Source organism: Trichechus manatus, unplaced genomic scaffold (genome assembly GCF_000243295.1).
Source record: "Trichechus manatus latirostris isolate Lorelei unplaced genomic scaffold, TriManLat1.0 scaffold00027, whole genome shotgun sequence".
NCBI classification, from domain to species: domain Eukaryota; kingdom Metazoa; phylum Chordata; class Mammalia; order Sirenia; family Trichechidae; genus Trichechus; species Trichechus manatus.
This window is the reverse complement of record NW_004443963.1, coordinates 5541471-5558191: the sequence shown is the minus strand read 5'-3', so window position 1 is coordinate 5558191 and position 16721 is coordinate 5541471. Positions and strand designations below refer to the sequence as shown.

The 16721-nt window shown below is 39.5% G+C and overlaps 1 protein-coding gene across 5 annotated transcripts in view; it reads right to left on the bottom strand.

The window, feature by feature from the left end:
• The window catches only part of TXNRD1 (thioredoxin reductase 1), a 109819-nt gene that overhangs the window by 18595 nt on the left and 74503 nt on the right, over positions 1 to 16721 (bottom strand). For all 5 annotated transcript variants that reach the window (XM_004373777.2, XM_023728990.1, XM_023728989.1 and 2 more), the window contains 6 exons: positions 15159 to 15281; positions 13454 to 13526; positions 12273 to 12392; positions 4084 to 4226; positions 3352 to 3467; positions 1817 to 2042 (listed from right to left, as the gene is read on the bottom strand). In XM_004373777.2, coding sequence (XP_004373834.2) covers positions 1817 to 2042; positions 3352 to 3467; positions 4084 to 4226; positions 12273 to 12392; positions 13454 to 13526; positions 15159 to 15281 — 801 coding nt within the window. The remainder of the gene's footprint in view (positions 1 to 1816; positions 2043 to 3351; positions 3468 to 4083; positions 4227 to 12272; positions 12393 to 13453; positions 13527 to 15158; positions 15282 to 16721) is intronic.

Below are 16721 nucleotides of genomic sequence, written 5' to 3'. Positions count from 1 at the left end.
CGTTCTAATATTTTAACAGGAGCCCTTAGTGCAGTGGTTAAGAGCTTGGCTGCTAACCAAAAGGTCAGCAGTTCGAATCCACTAGCTGCCCCTTGGAAACACTATGGGGCAGTTCTATGCTGTCCTACGGGGTCACATCAAGTTGGAATCGACTCGATGGCAACGGGTTTGGTAATTGGTCCATGGCTTAGATATATTTCAAAACACTGAGTTAAGGGTCTCATCCTAACTCTATTCCTTCCTGCTTTGCTCAGTTTTGTACTCCACTCTAGCCTTTTCGGTACCTAGAACAAACCCCGCCCCCTGCATACACACACACACTCTTTTTGCATGTGCTACTGTTCTCTCACATAGGGTTGCTATGAGTCGGAATTGACTCGATGGCAATGGGTTTGTTTGCTTTTTTGTTTAATGTTCTGTATCCAAAACGCACTGTCCTCTCCAGTCTCTTAACTCCCTTATTTGCATTTCAGCTCAAATGTCACCTGCTATAAGAAGCCCTCTCTGAAGCTCAGATAATAGAAAGTCTACCTGCTATGTACTCTCCTAGTCCCCTCTACTCTTCCTTCATAGCAAAGAAAATACAGTCATTGTGTTATTACTTGCTTACTGTTTGATTTCTCCATAGACTGTAAGTTTCATAAGGAAAAGGCCAGTGTCTCTCTTGTTCTCTGACAGATTCCCAGGGCTTAGTACAAAGTTGGCACTCGACAAACATTTGTGGAATGAATACATTTCCCTGTGTACTGTGGAGGGGCAGAACATCCAATCTCTTGGGTACACTTTCTAATAAAGTAGCCACGCCACTAAAGTAGTGTTCTACCAAGTCTTTATGATTTATATTTACCAGATTATCAGCATCTTCACTTGACAGGATTTTAAAAATAGTCTTCCTATGCAAAGATGTCACTGCAGTGGTCTGAGCCAAAGTATTCCTCCCAAGTGCCACCCATATGCATAGCTCATATTCTGACGACATCAAGGGTTATTTGCCATGTTGGTGGAATAAGAATAACCTAATCAATCACATTACAGAATCTGGCGCAGGGGTGAAGAGCTTGGTTGCTGACCAATAGGTCGGCAGTTCAAATCCACCAGCCGCTCCTTGGAAACCCCATGGGGCAGTTCTACTCTGCCCTATAGGGTCGGTATGAGTCAGAATTGACTCAACGGCAATGGGTTATGGGTTATAGTTTTCAGGTACAAAAGAGGTCATATACCTAATCCTTTAATAGACTCATGAGTGAAAGGAGCCTGCGAGAGGCTAAGTAAAGTGGACAAGGTTACAAAGCCAGCAGCGCTGTTGCCTGGACTCCTTGCCTGCACGAGGCTCCTTCCACCCAGTCACTGTGTAATACAATAGGCATTCTTAATCTGGCTATGGGGTGCTGGGGACACCCTGGTAAACCAAGCAAAATGTTATGTGCACAGACATAGGTTCTCAAAGGTTCACAACCCCCCAAATGTTAAGATGTTCTATAAGATGACGTTACTTTTTACCAGTATAGCATACACTCTAAGCACACTTGCTGTTTCCTAATCATAGCCCTGATTGAAAACATATATAGCCGTACTCCCAAAACACAGCTACAGGAATCAAGCCCTGATAACTTCCAGGAAATGTGTTATTTAATCCTCACAATGACTAATGACTTTATAAGTGCTAGCTAATGCAATCCTCACAAGAAACCCGAGTTACAGCATTCCTGATTATTTATATTGCTGAAAGGATGCCTCCTACCACCCACCCCAACTCCCTCTCTTGCCTTTTAACATGGGTACGGAATCAACAAACCTATAAGCAATCCCCACTTACTTTTATTGGTACAAACTGTCTTATAAACTTGACACCATGTTCTTCCATGTGTTCACCGATTTTATTGGCCATGTCCTGGTCAAATCCTCTAAGGAGAATGGACCGTACCATAACAGTGACATCTAAGCCAATACCAGCAAGAAATCCAGCACATTCCAAAGCAACATAGGATGCTCCAACCACGAGGGTCTTACCCGGGGAGTAAGGTAAGGAGAAAAGATCATCACTGGAAAGATATTTAGGAGGAAAAAAGAAAACAAAATGATCATATGTGAATAATGAGCAAATCAAAGTAGATATTTTTATTTTCCTAAGATTAAAGATTAAAAACATTCTGTTAACAGAACATAATATGAGAAGTTTTTATAAACTCTTAGACACTCCCACTTTCTTGCCACTCAGTTGCTCTGGGAGCAGCTTCAGGTACTTCTGACATTAGTCCAACTAAGTCAATCTTAAGATTATTTAGTGATTTCATAATTCAAGTCATTTAGTTATCTAATGTGCCAAAGTCAAACAAAATTATTTTGAACTGTTTGGAAAAATTCTACACTAACGTGTTGAAAACCACACATATGTATACAGTCGCAAACCCAAACCCCCACCCTCCCACCAGTCAGGTCTCTCCTCGGTGGACAAATCTGCTACTTTTCACCTGGCACATCAATTACTGACAACGGGGAGAAAGGGTGAAAAAACTGTCAACATCTTGCTTTTCTAATATAAAAACCAATTACAAGAAGTAAAAACTCACAAAAGCTTCTAGTCCTGTGAGACAGAGGATAGAGATCCTAAAAGCATTGTTGGGAGTGAGTTTTTAAAAATACGAAAAGGGAGTCTATCCACAGCAGCAATGACAGCAGTTGCCATCTGAGCCGCCGGCCCCTGCATGAGGCCACACTGGATAAAATTATAGCACACACATACACACACAAGAAGGTCAGCAATGTTATCACCTGACAGGCAAAAATAAATCACACTGCAAAACCCTCTTATTTGACTCACATATTTCAGAAAAGTCCCTCATACTGACACTGACCATTTCAGCTGCAATAACCAGACTAGGACCTGATAGATCTAAATAGCCCGCCAGCCTTTAATTATTCTGGCATCCACTTTGCAAGTCTTAATGGGTAATATACTTATTTTTTTGTCAAAAATAATCTATATACACACAAATCATTTATAAAATACTTTTGACCATCAATCTGATTTATACATTCTACATTTATAATATATACTCACATATGTGTAAATAAATTTCAAGAACAAATATAAATAGTATAAGCCTATTTCTATATACAAACATGGTAGCAGTGACAGTAATATTAACTCAGGGTGGTAAGATGACCAATGTTTGTTAGTCTCTCCTTTGCAGTACTGAATTTTCAAAATGTTCTCTTGTTAAAACAAAATGTGGCAAAGAACTCTGAATTCCAGGAAATGGACTAAACGGGTTTGGGTGGGGAATGGGGAACAAAAGCAAAAATCCACAATGGGTTTTTTCTTTTCCTTCCTGCTTTGTTTTTTCTTACCTGCTGATGCAGTACTCTTTGTCCCCAGGGATGCCCAAGTAACGTGGTCTTTCACCAGTTGCAATGAGAAATCTCTCTGCTGAATAAATTTTTTCTTTGCCTTTATTATTGGTTGCCTACAAAAGAACCAAATACGTCAACTTTTAGTAAGTCATTATCCCACAGAAATGCTGATTCCCATTCATCACATCATCTAATTCAATCCCCATAAAAATTTGGTAATACAGTAAAGAAAGAGATATTAAGGCTCTGAGTTGTTAACGGACTTGCTTAAGAACACAACGTCAGAACGTGGCAGAACCAATACTCAAACCCAGGGAGCCTAGCTCACATCTAGCACTTACCACTTTACCACACCACAACGGAAGGCCCTGTAAGAAGGCATGGCTGCAGAGTCACCAAACTACATCCTCTGGGTCATGGTGGCCATTGTTATTGTTAGGTGCAGTTGATTTCACAGCAGCCCCATGTGACAGAGTAAAACTGCCCAGTAAGGTTTTCTACGCTGTAATCTTCACAGGAGGAAACTGCCAGGTCTTTCTCCCGCAGAGCTGCTGGGTAGGTTCAAACCGCCAACCTTTTGGTTAGCAGCCAAGCGCTTAACTGTTGCACAGTCAAGGCTCTATGGTGGCCTTTTTTTTTTTCCTTTAATTGTAATCATCTCCTTTTCTCCCATACCCTAGCCAAACCCAAAAAAGAAAACAAAACTACTCCGGGTTATCACACAATTACCTTAACCCTATGAGGACCAACAAACTGCCCATAAGCATTCTCATAGGTGACTTTTTTCTCCCGTAGAGCTACCCGGTAGCCCCAGTTCAGCGAGCCAATGTAATTCTGTACAGCTTCTGTCATTTTTTCCCAGTCATGTTTAACTGCATAAGAAAATAGGAAACAATGTTTAGACTTTCAACTGCCTGGCAAAGATCATTTCTCAGTAACTATTCACACGGAATACAAAGAGCAGTAAGTCCCCAGGTTACCAACTTCCGGAACTCCTACTTGCCCTTCAATGTTATGTAAATCTGCCCCGAATTGAAACCATTAAAGCAACTCCTACTCAGAACAACTTCATCACAATCACCTTCACTTGCTGCACCTGCAGCTTTTAAAATCATTGAAAAGGCTTTGAGCCTTTTCTTGCACTAACGTAAAGCAAAATAAGAACCGTGGAACGGATCTCGTTCATAACCCAGAGACTCCCTGTATTGGTCTAAAATGATAAGGCCTTCATTTTGAGCACATAAAATACTTTTCACCTTGAAATATTTTTTCTCTTTTAGAAAACTACTGTTAACAATTAACTAATGCAAGGCTTCCTAGCAATTCTAAAACTAAAATAATACAGAAACCTTCTTCTGTATCTATAAATGAACTGGAATTTTATTTTGGATTGTAAATATTAATTGCTGGGATATGGGGTGTGGTAAAGCCTAGGATTCCCTATTTGTAACAAACTCTATGGGATTCTGATATAGCCCGGTTTGGAGTTACTGAATTGGTAACAGTCTTTAGACCAGGGGCTGGCAAACTATGGCCCCACAAGCCAAATCTAGCTAGTCACCTTTTTCTATAAACAAACTTTCACTGGAATACAGTCATGTTCATTTATTTGCGCATGGTCTATGACTGCTTTTATGCTACAATGGCAGAGTTGAGTGGTTACAAGAGGCTATATGGTCCACAAAGCCTAAAATATTTACTATCTGGCCTGTATAGAAAAAATACCAATCCCTGGTCCAGACAGAGTATTTTCAGAGTCAATATCATTGCCTACCCTCCAAGTCCCCACCTTACCAAACAGTGTGAAAGTTTGTGATTCTATCATAAGAAGTTAATCCTTGAGAGTCAAGACAATAATATACTCAATATCAAATTTCAAAAACCTCAGAAAAGAGGTAAAAAAAAAAAAAATCTATCCACTGCCATTCATTAATTAATACCTTATCATAAATTAGTGTTCTATCAATGACTAGGGAAAAAAATAGGTTACAGGTAAAATACACTGATTAGTGATGGGAAGAAGAAAGTTTCTGGAGAAAGTGTGGTTTGTTAGGAAGGAGAAGAAAATTGGCATATATTGAAAGTATCATGGAAATGAAGAACCTGAGTTTAAAGTGGTTTAGTAATCTGGCCATACAGGAAGTAGGGAAACAAAGTCTATAAATTCTGTCATGGATTGAACTGTGTCCCCCCCGACCCCAAATATGTTTCTATTTGGTTAGGCCATGATTCCCAGTCTTGTGTGGAAATATTGTGATCTGATGTAATTGTCCTATGTGTTGTAAATCCTAATCTCTGCCTGTGGGTGATGAGGGAAGATTAGATCATGTTACAGAGGATCAGGGTGGGATGCAACATCCTTAAGCAGGTCACAGCCTTGATCTGATGTAACGGGAGTATAGCCTGCATCACCGTTTATCTTACAAGAGATAAAGGGAGAGAGAACTGAGCGGAGAGCGGGACCTGACTACCACCAAGAAAGAAGAGCCAGGTGCGGAGCACGTCCTCTGGATCTAGGGTCCCTGCGCTGAGAACCTCCTAGACCTAAGGGAAGACTGATACCAAGACACATGTAGATCTCCAAGGAATGCCAGGCCCACAGATGTTGAAAGAAGACAAGGACCATCCCCCAGAGCTGACAGAGAGAAAGCCTTCCCCTAGAGCTGGTTCTCTGAACTACTTTTAGCCTCCTAACTGTGAGAGAATAAATTTCTGTTCGTTAAAGCCATCCACTTACAGTATTTCTGTTAGAGCACGACTAGATAACTAAGACAGGATTCAATGGCCACCAATGCTGTCCCTGATCTGCCCCATCCCACTACCAGAGCCAGGCTACACCCTTAGATTTGACAACAGTAACCAAACTAACCCTCACATATCTGTCAGTTTGTCCTACTGTGATACAACCAAAATCCTCCTTAGAAGCAAGGATGGCGAGACTATGCCTTACACTGGACATGCTATCAGGAGGGATCAGTCCCTGAAGGACACCATGCTTGGTAAAGTACAGGGTCAGCGAGAAAGAGGAAGACTCTCAACAAGATGGACTGACACGGTAGCTGCAACAATAGGCTCAAGCATAATGCTTGTGAGCATGGGGCAGGACCAGGCAGTGTTTCGTTCTGTGGTGCACAGGGTTGCTGTGAGTTGGAAATGACTCAACAGTACCTAACAACAACCAAACTAACAGAACCACCTATCATCTTTTAACATGCTCAGAACATCTTCTCATTTGAATCTCCAAGCACCTGAAGGGGCAGGAATTACACCCACTATGTGCACAGGGAAATAAAGGAAGGATGACCTGCCCAAGGTCACACACCAGCTCAGTGGCAGTCATATGCTCACTGTATGTAAAATGTCAAGTGTGTGGTGAGAGACTCCATTCAAAAACTACAAGCTCCCAATTGCATACCAATGACTTTGCTTTCCTTTTAATGGCCATAAAATCCTAAAGCTTCTCAAATACTTAATTTTTCAAATGCACATTTAATTCTTGAGCATAAGAGAGTTCAAACAGATAAATTTGAAGAATGTAACAAAAAAACAAACCTGTTGCTGTCGAGTTGATTCCAACCCACAGCAACCCTACAGGACAGAGTAGAACTACCCTGTAGAGTTCCCAAGGAATGCCTGGTGGGTTTGAACTGCTGACCTTTGGGTTAGCAGCTATAGCACTTAACCACTACACCACCAGGGTTTCCTTAAAGGATACAGAGCCAGTAAATCATCTACAAAGGACCAAATCATCCAATTTAAACAACTGAGTTCAAGTGATTTTTCTTAAAGCCTGAGACTCTCTGTACGTTCTCAGCTTGGCGCTTTAGAAAAAAGGTGTATCACAGACTGACTCCTGGACCCACCAGCTGTGAGGATGACATGTCACCACCCCCATCACTAGGCAGATTCAGCTGTTCTTCCTGGCCCAGGTCCCTTTCCTCCCTCACCACACTGGAGGCTATTTGTGGTGTTAGAGACAGTTTTCCTAGGAAAGAGGAGGGTGGTTCTTTGGTCATGGACATGAGATTAGGTGTGTTTCTAGTCTAAAAATGCAGAACAAGCCCTCGAGCTTCATCTGTTGGGCAACATGGATCAGCAGGCTTTATGGGTTTCAATTTTCTCATCAGAAAAATACACCTCCAAGTTTCTTTCTAGCTCTAAGACCTAAGGACACAAAACAACACTTGTCTAAATCCACTGTATTCTTCACCACAATTATTTTACCGCAGAAACAAGGGAGGTCACTACAGCTCCTTCAGTGATGGCTCCTGACAGGCACGGCAGGCCCCTTCCAAAGCCCAGCTCTGGTTCTCTCAGATAGGCCACAGCTTGCCTCAGACGGCCAAAGGCTTAATTAATGAGAACAGCTGAAGGTATTAGTAAGAATCAAGCCACCAGGCTTCCACTTATGAAGACTGGAAGGATTTAAATAGCTTTCAGAGACTACTGGATTGCTGTTGATGCTGACAAATACAAGAAGTGGAAGGTATAGAACTAGAAAAGTGTATTGCCACCTTAAAATCTGGAAAGAGGGAACAGAAAGGAGGCAAAACTGTTAAAATAGTTGGATAAATAATTTATCTGAGGCTAGAGAAATATGATAACTTTGATTTGGTTCAAGTTTTAAAGTCCCATGAAATTAAAAAAAAGGCACAGGTCTGGATTATGCTAGTATTGGCTCTTTATTACCTCACTTGTAAATTTATTAATTCTTGATTTATAATTTAGAAATAAATTCAATGTAAAAATAAGCATTAAGAAAAAGTTGTCATAAAGTCGATTCTTAGTCATGGTGACCACAAGTGTTAGAGGAGAACCACTCCATAGGGTTTTCTTGGCTGTAATCTTCACGGAAGCAGATTGCCGGGCCTTTCGTCCACGGCACTGCTGGGTGGGTTCTAACTGCCAACCTTTAGGTTAGAAATCAAGCACAAACACTAGCATAGCTAGTGTTTATTATTATCAAATGACAGCTACAGAGATACTTTTTCTGGAAAGATCTGTCAATTCAAGTTATATTTCACCATCTACCTGATTGTTGAATTTATTAGAATTACACTTAGTTGGCCTTGTTAATAAAATTTATATTCAGCAGAGATCTATACTTTTCATCTTCAACTTACTAACCTGATTAAGTTATTAAACCGCCAGCATTTTAAGAGTCTAAAAACCCATTGCATATATTTTCTAACCAAATTAGCAACCCTGTTCCACATTTTTTATATAAGTTGGTAGTTTAGGGCTAACATCAACAAGCACTGCACACCAATTTGAGTACCAGACCCTACCTGGATGAATAAAAAATGTATGGGTCTGAGTTATATCTAACACAGTTAATTATCTAGATTTAAGGGCCAGTGACACTCACTGGGAAGAAGACAGTGTGTGGAAGTTAGAAAGCTGCATAAATCAAAATCTGCTTGGAACAACCTTGTTTTTTCCAAAGTTTCTTTTCAGATTAATGTTCTTATTACCGTTTTTTTTGCAAATAATGCATCCATACAATAACGCATGGCATAACTTTCACGTATAAAAATAGCCAAAAGGGAGGTTATGTAGTTGGCAAAAAACTTACAATGTGCAAGTTATTTGCATGAAAATACAGTACGTGTCATTCTCTTTAACAGAGAGCTAACTTGGTTCAAATACACAACTTCCTATGATATCAGCAAATGTTTTTTATACTACTCATTAAACAAGGAACCAAGAAAAATGCCTGGCAGAATCCACTCCAATTTATGAAACTGATTAAAGAATTAAAAGAAGCAAGTCCAGGAAGAAGGGAGAGAAACCAACATTTGTTAAGTGGCAAGTACTTTTATCACATTATTGTATTTAATCCTCATCACACAGGCAGTAAATGACAGAGTAAGAATCTGCACCCAGATTTCTCTAGTATAGTAACTGACACTTCAGTGAGTCAGAACGCTGGAGTGAAGGAAGAAACCTAGTACTAGGTACCTAAGGGGAAAAGGTCTTACTGAGAATATTAGTAAAGACTACATGTGGAACAATTGGGGGGAGGGGGAGAGCACCAATCTTACGGAGGTGAGTGAAAAAAAAAAAAAAAAAGGTGGTTCTTAAGTTTTCCTCCCAAAGGCAAGAAGGAAAACTGGAATATGGCTTATAGACTACAAAAATAACGTGCCTTTTTTGAAAGCATGCTAAGAGGAGGCACACACTACAGTGTCAAAAGAGATCTCCATGTGCCTGCTCCCGAGGACAGCTCCTGATGTTCTGGCCCTACAGAATTACTGTCACTGATGTCGTAATGGTTTAAAGACTACTTGTTGTAGGGCAAACAACATGTGCTTTGAAGTCAGAAAGACCTAAGTCCAAGTTCTAGTTCTGCCAATGTCTTGCCTATGACATCATGGGCAAACTACTTCATCTCCTAGAGCTTTAGTTTCCTCATCTGCCAAATAGGAACAGCAGCATGTTGCCAGGGATGGTAGGATTAAATGTGTACTGGAGTAGGGATGGTGCTGAGAAAAGGGGAGCATAACCACTAAGCCTGACATTCAGGACCCTCAATGACTCTGTGTAAGGCTGGAAGGAGGTGAGGATGGGTAAGGGGGAAAGGTGATAAGGTCTTCTCTTCTATAGCTATGGTCTTCACGTTTCTCTCCCCATTATCTTCTGCTACAATCCCAAGAACCATTAAAGGAGATACATATAAGCAACTGTTCCAAGTTGTCCTCAGAACAATTGTGCAGCTAGCTAACCTCATCTACATTCCACCTAAACCACCCAGGGTGTTACTCTCCCAAACCACCCAGGGTGTTCCTGCCCACAGTACAGTCCTCCTACCCATTCCGCATACATGTTTCTCACATACCCTAGGTTCCAGTCACACCAGGGTATATAAACTGTCTTAGTCATCTAATGCTGCTATAACAGAAATACCACAAGTGGATGGTTTTAACGAAGAGAAGTTTATTTCCTCACAGTCAAAGTAGGCTAAAAGTCCAAATTCAGGATGTCAACTCCAAGAGAAGTCTTTCTCTCTCTGTTGGTCTTCTCACCAGTGTTTCCTCGGACTAGGAGCTTCTCGGCCCAGAGACCCCCCTGTCCAAAGGACGTGCTCTGCTCCTGGCACTGCTTTCTTGATGGTATGACGTCCCCCGTCTCACTGCTCACTTCTGTCTTTTATATCTCAAGACATTGCCTCAGGATACAATCCAATCTTGTAGACTGAGTCCTGCCTTACTAACACAACTGCCGCCCATTCTCCCTCATTAACATCATAGAGGTAGGTTTACATTATACAGAAAAATCACATAGTACCAGGAATCATGGCCTAGCCAAATTGATACACACATTTTTTGGGGGACATAATTCAAACCATGACATAAACCTTGGCCCTCCTCTTCTCTCTGCCTGAATGGAGTGACCTTTCCTGATCTGCTGATTGTCAAGTACACAACCTATCTGAGAAACCTCTTAAATCAAATTTACCAATCCCCTCATTGTGCTCCCAGGGTACTTTAGTGTGCACATCAACGATGCATCAACGATAACAGTCGAATCTCTGCACCTGCAGGATTTGTATTATTTACCTCTGCATTTTCCTAGCACAGAATCAAGTGCCAATAGTAGACACTCAATATTAACATTATATAACTTCATCAGTAGGATTTCTAAAATCTCTACCAAGAAGTCTAATAAAATAATTGAAGGGAAACCCTCTTGCTAACTGGGTACATTAACAAATAGTCTTCCAAGAGGGTAAAAAACTGCATTAATGGAAGACTTAATTGATGGGCATTCAAACACTCCAAGAGGATGATAACTGGTGGATATGGGGGAGTTGTGATGGACTACTGGTAGATTATATGTTAAATTCATGCTCTGCAGGTAGAAAGCGTTTGCTTTATATTCATGCTCCATGCTCCACAGGTCAAGAGTCTGCTCAACTGCCCTTCCTGCTGGGCAAGAGAAAAGGACTTGGGCAAGGCACCTCAGAACCAAATAATGAAGCTCTCAGTACCAACCTCAACCCTCCAAAGCTCATGGGCAGAAAACAGCCTTGTAAGGGTTTGGGAAAACACTTATAAATTTTAAGTACCTGAATTTTCTAAGATGCCAAACTTGAAAAAAGTACTTTTGATCTTAAGTGGGAAGTAAAAGCATCAACAAAGAAAGTATGACTAGTTCGAGTGGGAGCAAAATTTTTCAAAGCAAGTATTTTTGCCTTGTTTTTTAGTATTTAATTAAATTATGCATTAAAACTTGGAAAAAGCCACAAAATAGTTTACTTTAGTTACTGGCTGGATAAGTATTCCCTCAAATGTCCCCTGCCCCGGCCCCCCACCCCATGCCAATAAATCTCAAAACGAAAATCAGTAAGGGGTTAGAGTTTCACTCTCAAGGACAGAGTGAGATCCATCATTAATTACTCACAAAGCTGTGCCAGACTTCATTTTGTTCTTCTATCAGATAATACAATTTACTTTATAAAGTCAACAATTCCTAGAATTTCTATAACACTCTGTATTTTTAATCCAACAAAGACTAATCTCCCCCTAAAACAATCTCCTTTCCCCTCCCTCTCCCCAAAAAAAAATTAGCTCATGAAACAGACTTCTTGGGAGACAGAAAAAATGCAACAACAGCTTTAAAAGAATGCAAATGTAATTTACACCTCCTTCTGATACACTACATAATCAACGGAGTTTTATTTTAAGGAATTCTGATTTTCTATTACAGAAAGATCATATTTCAAGTGCAATGTCTATTCTTACTATAGTAACTATAGTTGCCTGACACACAGTAACTATAATCATTCTATCCATAAAAAATTGAAATAATAAAAACTTCCAAGTGACTCACTAGCCTCATAAAAAAAGTTAACACATTACAAAATGACAGTTCAAACCCAAAAGCACAAAGGAAAGAGTAGCTCTTCCCCTCCATACCCATGTCCTCGACTTTCCACCCGTAGTTGCGAGAGTCTTGTAGGGCTTGTCCTAACAAAGCTGCCTGGTGCATCAGTTTTTTAGGTATGCAACCCACATTCACACATGTTCCTCCAAGACCTGAAACAACATTGAGAAATAACTTATGGCATACTTTTCAATCCTTCAAAGAAAAGGGTCAAAAATTATTACAATTCTAAGAAATATAATTTATTTGCTTAATGTGGCCAATGCGGTTGTCATAAATCTATTCCTATGTCTCCCGGCATCTCTTAAGTTCAGAGAGAGCCTTATGCACAAAATACAGTGACATCATCCTAAAACAAAACAAAAATGAGGGGCAGATTTCCACAGACTACAAAGATTCAACCTTAACTCACTGCTGATAAAGATGCCAGAAATTGAAATTGTATTATATACACAACCCTCTGCTTGTCACCGGACCTAGGCCAGAACTGATAAGCTGGGCACAGCTGGACTGCACGGTGTCTGAAAGTACATATAAAATTTAATGTATATGTGCATCTTCCTAGGGAGATGGTTCATGACTTTCACTTGATTCTCAAAGGGATTTACGACCAAAAAATATCATCATCCCTGAACTTGAACACAGGGATAGACTGCTTCCATTAGACTAAAATACAGGCAGATGCAGAGAACAAACTGACACGCGTATGAGTGCAGGATGGTACTTGCTATTCTTCAGATACGAACCTTGGTCACTCTCTTCTCTCTGCCCAGATGGAGTGACCTTCTCCCCTCTGCTGACTGTCAAGGGCACAACCCATCTGAGAAACCATCCCAGTTACCTCTTAAGTCAGATTCATCAATCCTACCACCCTGCTCTCAGGGTACTTGATATATGCACTAATGATGCATCCACAGATAAAAAGTTTAAACTTTCAATTACTAAGCCCCTAAGTATACTAGGTTACTCAAATATTTACCTTCATATCATCATAAAAGCATGTAGATAAGGTTTTTAATATCTTAACTCTGTATCAAAGAACCAAAATTTTCAGCATTTTTTAACCTGAGCCCATTTTAACTTAGCTCAATTCAAAGAGGTATACTTTTTAATTTTAAAATTTTTAAGTTGGGTTTTAGCAGTCATTTAGACCAATGGCATGGAAAATCTTGCTTTGTTACAAATTCACTTGTAAAATATTTTAAAAGCTTACCCCATCTAGTTCCAAGAGGGGTTGGAGTGACAAAATCCAGGACCATCACCTTCTTGTCATACTTGGCTGCCTCCTGGAAAACAAAATTATTAAATATGTTAAAATGCACCGGAAAGGTTAATGTGATAGATTAGAAATGGACAGCTAAAAGTCCATGCTGTTTTTATTAAGCTGTAATGCCTAAAGCACAACCAGTTATTAACACCTAGGAATTTCACATGCCAAGGTGATTAGTGCAACTCCAGGATAAAAATTAAAAGAGACTCATAGTCACAAGGGCAGCTTGAATCTGTTGGAAATCCTAGAATCTTCTTATATAGGTCTAATAAAATAACAGATTAAGTAATAATCAGAAAAAAAATGAAGTCATTTTTCAAGCAAGTGATAAGTAGCAGGTAAAGCAGGCCTGCCAATAGCTCACAGTCCTTCATTCAGTCTATATCCTATAAGGAATATTTTAAAAAATACTTTCACTTTTAACCAATTGAGTTTATAAGTAGAATATGGAAAGAGCTTTTCTTCTGAAATTATGAGATTTCCTAAAATTTTCATGTGAGGAGCCCATGAAAAAGCTGGCTCCATCTAAAATAACCCAAAAAAAATCAAATCCGTTGCCATCAAGTTGATTCCGACTTATAGCAACCCTATAGGACAGAGCAGAACTGCCCCATAGGGTTTCCAAGGAGCAGATGGTGGATTCGAACTGCCAACCTTTTGGTTACCCGCCTGAGCTCTTAACCACTGCACCACTAAGGCTGTGACACTGAGAGGTTTCCAAATCTTCTTTTTTAGGGGAATGAAAACGTTCAGACATCAGAAGTTCATTTTGTAGAGTATCCTTTATCCCTTTCTCAGAGAATAGGTTTTGCATATTGGCAACTAGACCTCCAAAGTTTATCTGAAAGGACTGAGTCTATATGTCCTTCAAAAATATCATTACTATAGTAAAATATATCATGTATTACTCCCAAATCACTTTCAGCAAAGCACTGCTTGATACCAGACAAATGACACGCACTGAGAGTTACTTTTGGTCAGGCCTGCTCCTAATTTAGACAGCTTCATTTGAATGGGCCTTACTGATCCACCACAAGCTATACCTTAGGGCAGTATAACCACTTCATCTTTTAAAGTACCTGTTCAGTAAGGGTGACAGGCCCAAGGGCACCTCAGATTCAAGGTCAAGAGCTTTACTCCTAACCTCCCTTATTTATGCATCTTCTTCCCCATCACCCCCAGGCCACTGGGCTAGTTACTTTCTTAGAACACCACATATACACAGGAAGCAAGACATTTTTAATAAATAACTTTAAAAAATCCAACTTCCCTCCATCTTTCCATTGGGTTAAGAATAGGGAAATGGTCAATGTGAAAAAAAAATTATAAAGGATTAGAATTACATTTAATTTCAAGCCACCATTTCTGTACAATACCCCTATTATCTTTGAAAAATCAACCAAATTTAAAATGAATAGAAATGTGTTCCAAAATACTAGGCCTGGTACTTTTATATAAAGAACATACCATGTTTCAATTTGGAAAAATGACTTACAAAGTGGTCCCTTAACATGTCCTGTCCAAGTTAACGGGCAAAATGCCACATCAGTGGATTAAACAAATTCCAGACAGATTGAAGAATTTAGCTCTGACAGGGATGTGAATATTTAAACCATAATCCAGATAAACACAACACAAGTAGCCTTGCCTTAGCAGCAGCCAGTCCTCCTGAGCCACCTCCAATGATGATAAGGTCATAGTCATAGGACTCAGGAAGATCCTCAGAGTCATTCATTTTTAGTAGCTTTTGAAGTCTGCCCTCCTGATATGCCTAAGAAAGAAAAACAATGGAAGGGAAAAATTATTTAACTTAAAAGCAACAACATGCTATGACATCAATGAAACTTGAAAATATTATGCTAAGTGAAACAAGACACAAAAGGACAAATATTACATGATCCCACTTATATGAAATAACTAAAATAGGCAAAGGCATAGAGATAAAGTTTATTGGTGGTTATTAGAGGCTGGGGAGGGAGATAAGAGAAGGGGGAGTTATTATTTAAGGGTACTGAGTTTCTGTTAGGGTGATGAAAAACTTTTGGAAATAGATAGTGGTGATGGTTGTATAACATGGTGAATGTAACTGATGTCACTTAAGAATGGTTAAAATGGCAAAATTTTTGTTATATTATTTTACCACGATAAATTAAATAAAAAGCTCTGTAAGGGTATCTTTCTTTAAAGAAAAGCCAAAGGAATTTTCAAAGGAAAAATATTGCTTGGTTTAAATTACATCACACAAATGGAAATATTCAAGCTTCCTTTTAGGCACTATGTCCCAATGCCTTTTCAGACCACTGCTAACTACTCTAAGTGTTCATCTAGTACACAGTATGGTCCTGAAGCACAACAAAATCATGTTAGGCCTAAATTGAGTCTCATCATCAAAGCTTTTTTCCCATAATTTTTAAACTAGGTTTTACATTAGCTTTTAAAAAACATTTTATTGTACCTTCTCATGGAACCATCAATACATTGTAATAATCATCTTTACTTTCTAGTCAGAGGCAGAATAATGAGTGGATGAAGATCTCAGACTAAGATAGGGGCCTGGTAAACATGGGTCCAGCTAATAAACTCAATACAGCAATTTAAACAAACCAGCCGCATATTTAAGACTTTTCTACACTGTTTAGCTCAGACATAAAATATAATTTCCGAACAAAATCATTAACTGACACTGACCTGTATGAAAAGTGAAATGTAAAAGTTGCAGCTTTTACAAGGCATTTTAAATATGCATCACTCTGCAAAGCTCATTTCTTTAACCAGCATATGCATGAAGTTTCCTACATTATATTTAGCATTTAATTTCCATGTATTTGGCATGTAACAAGTTTCAGAAATGTTAGATTTTTTAATTTAAAAGAATTTCACTCCACCATTTTCTATACATACTAGTTACATTTTATATTGGCTGTGAAAACTGTTTTGGTGATGTATTTAATATTACCCTTTGCTAAAACAAAAATCTGTGCTAACAGATCAAGTTGCTAACAAGCACAATAAAATCATCTTTTAAAAAAATCAAAGCTTAACTGTAAAAACCAAAACAGCCCCCAAACTTACCAGCCCAGACTGCACATTTCTCTGCTGCCTACAGTCAGAGGGAGAGGGTGAAAGGCAGAGCTGGGGTCAGCAGCAGAACTGGCTGCTTGCGATGTGGAAGGGGGTGCGGTGGAAGAAGGTGGAGGAGGAAGAACAGCAC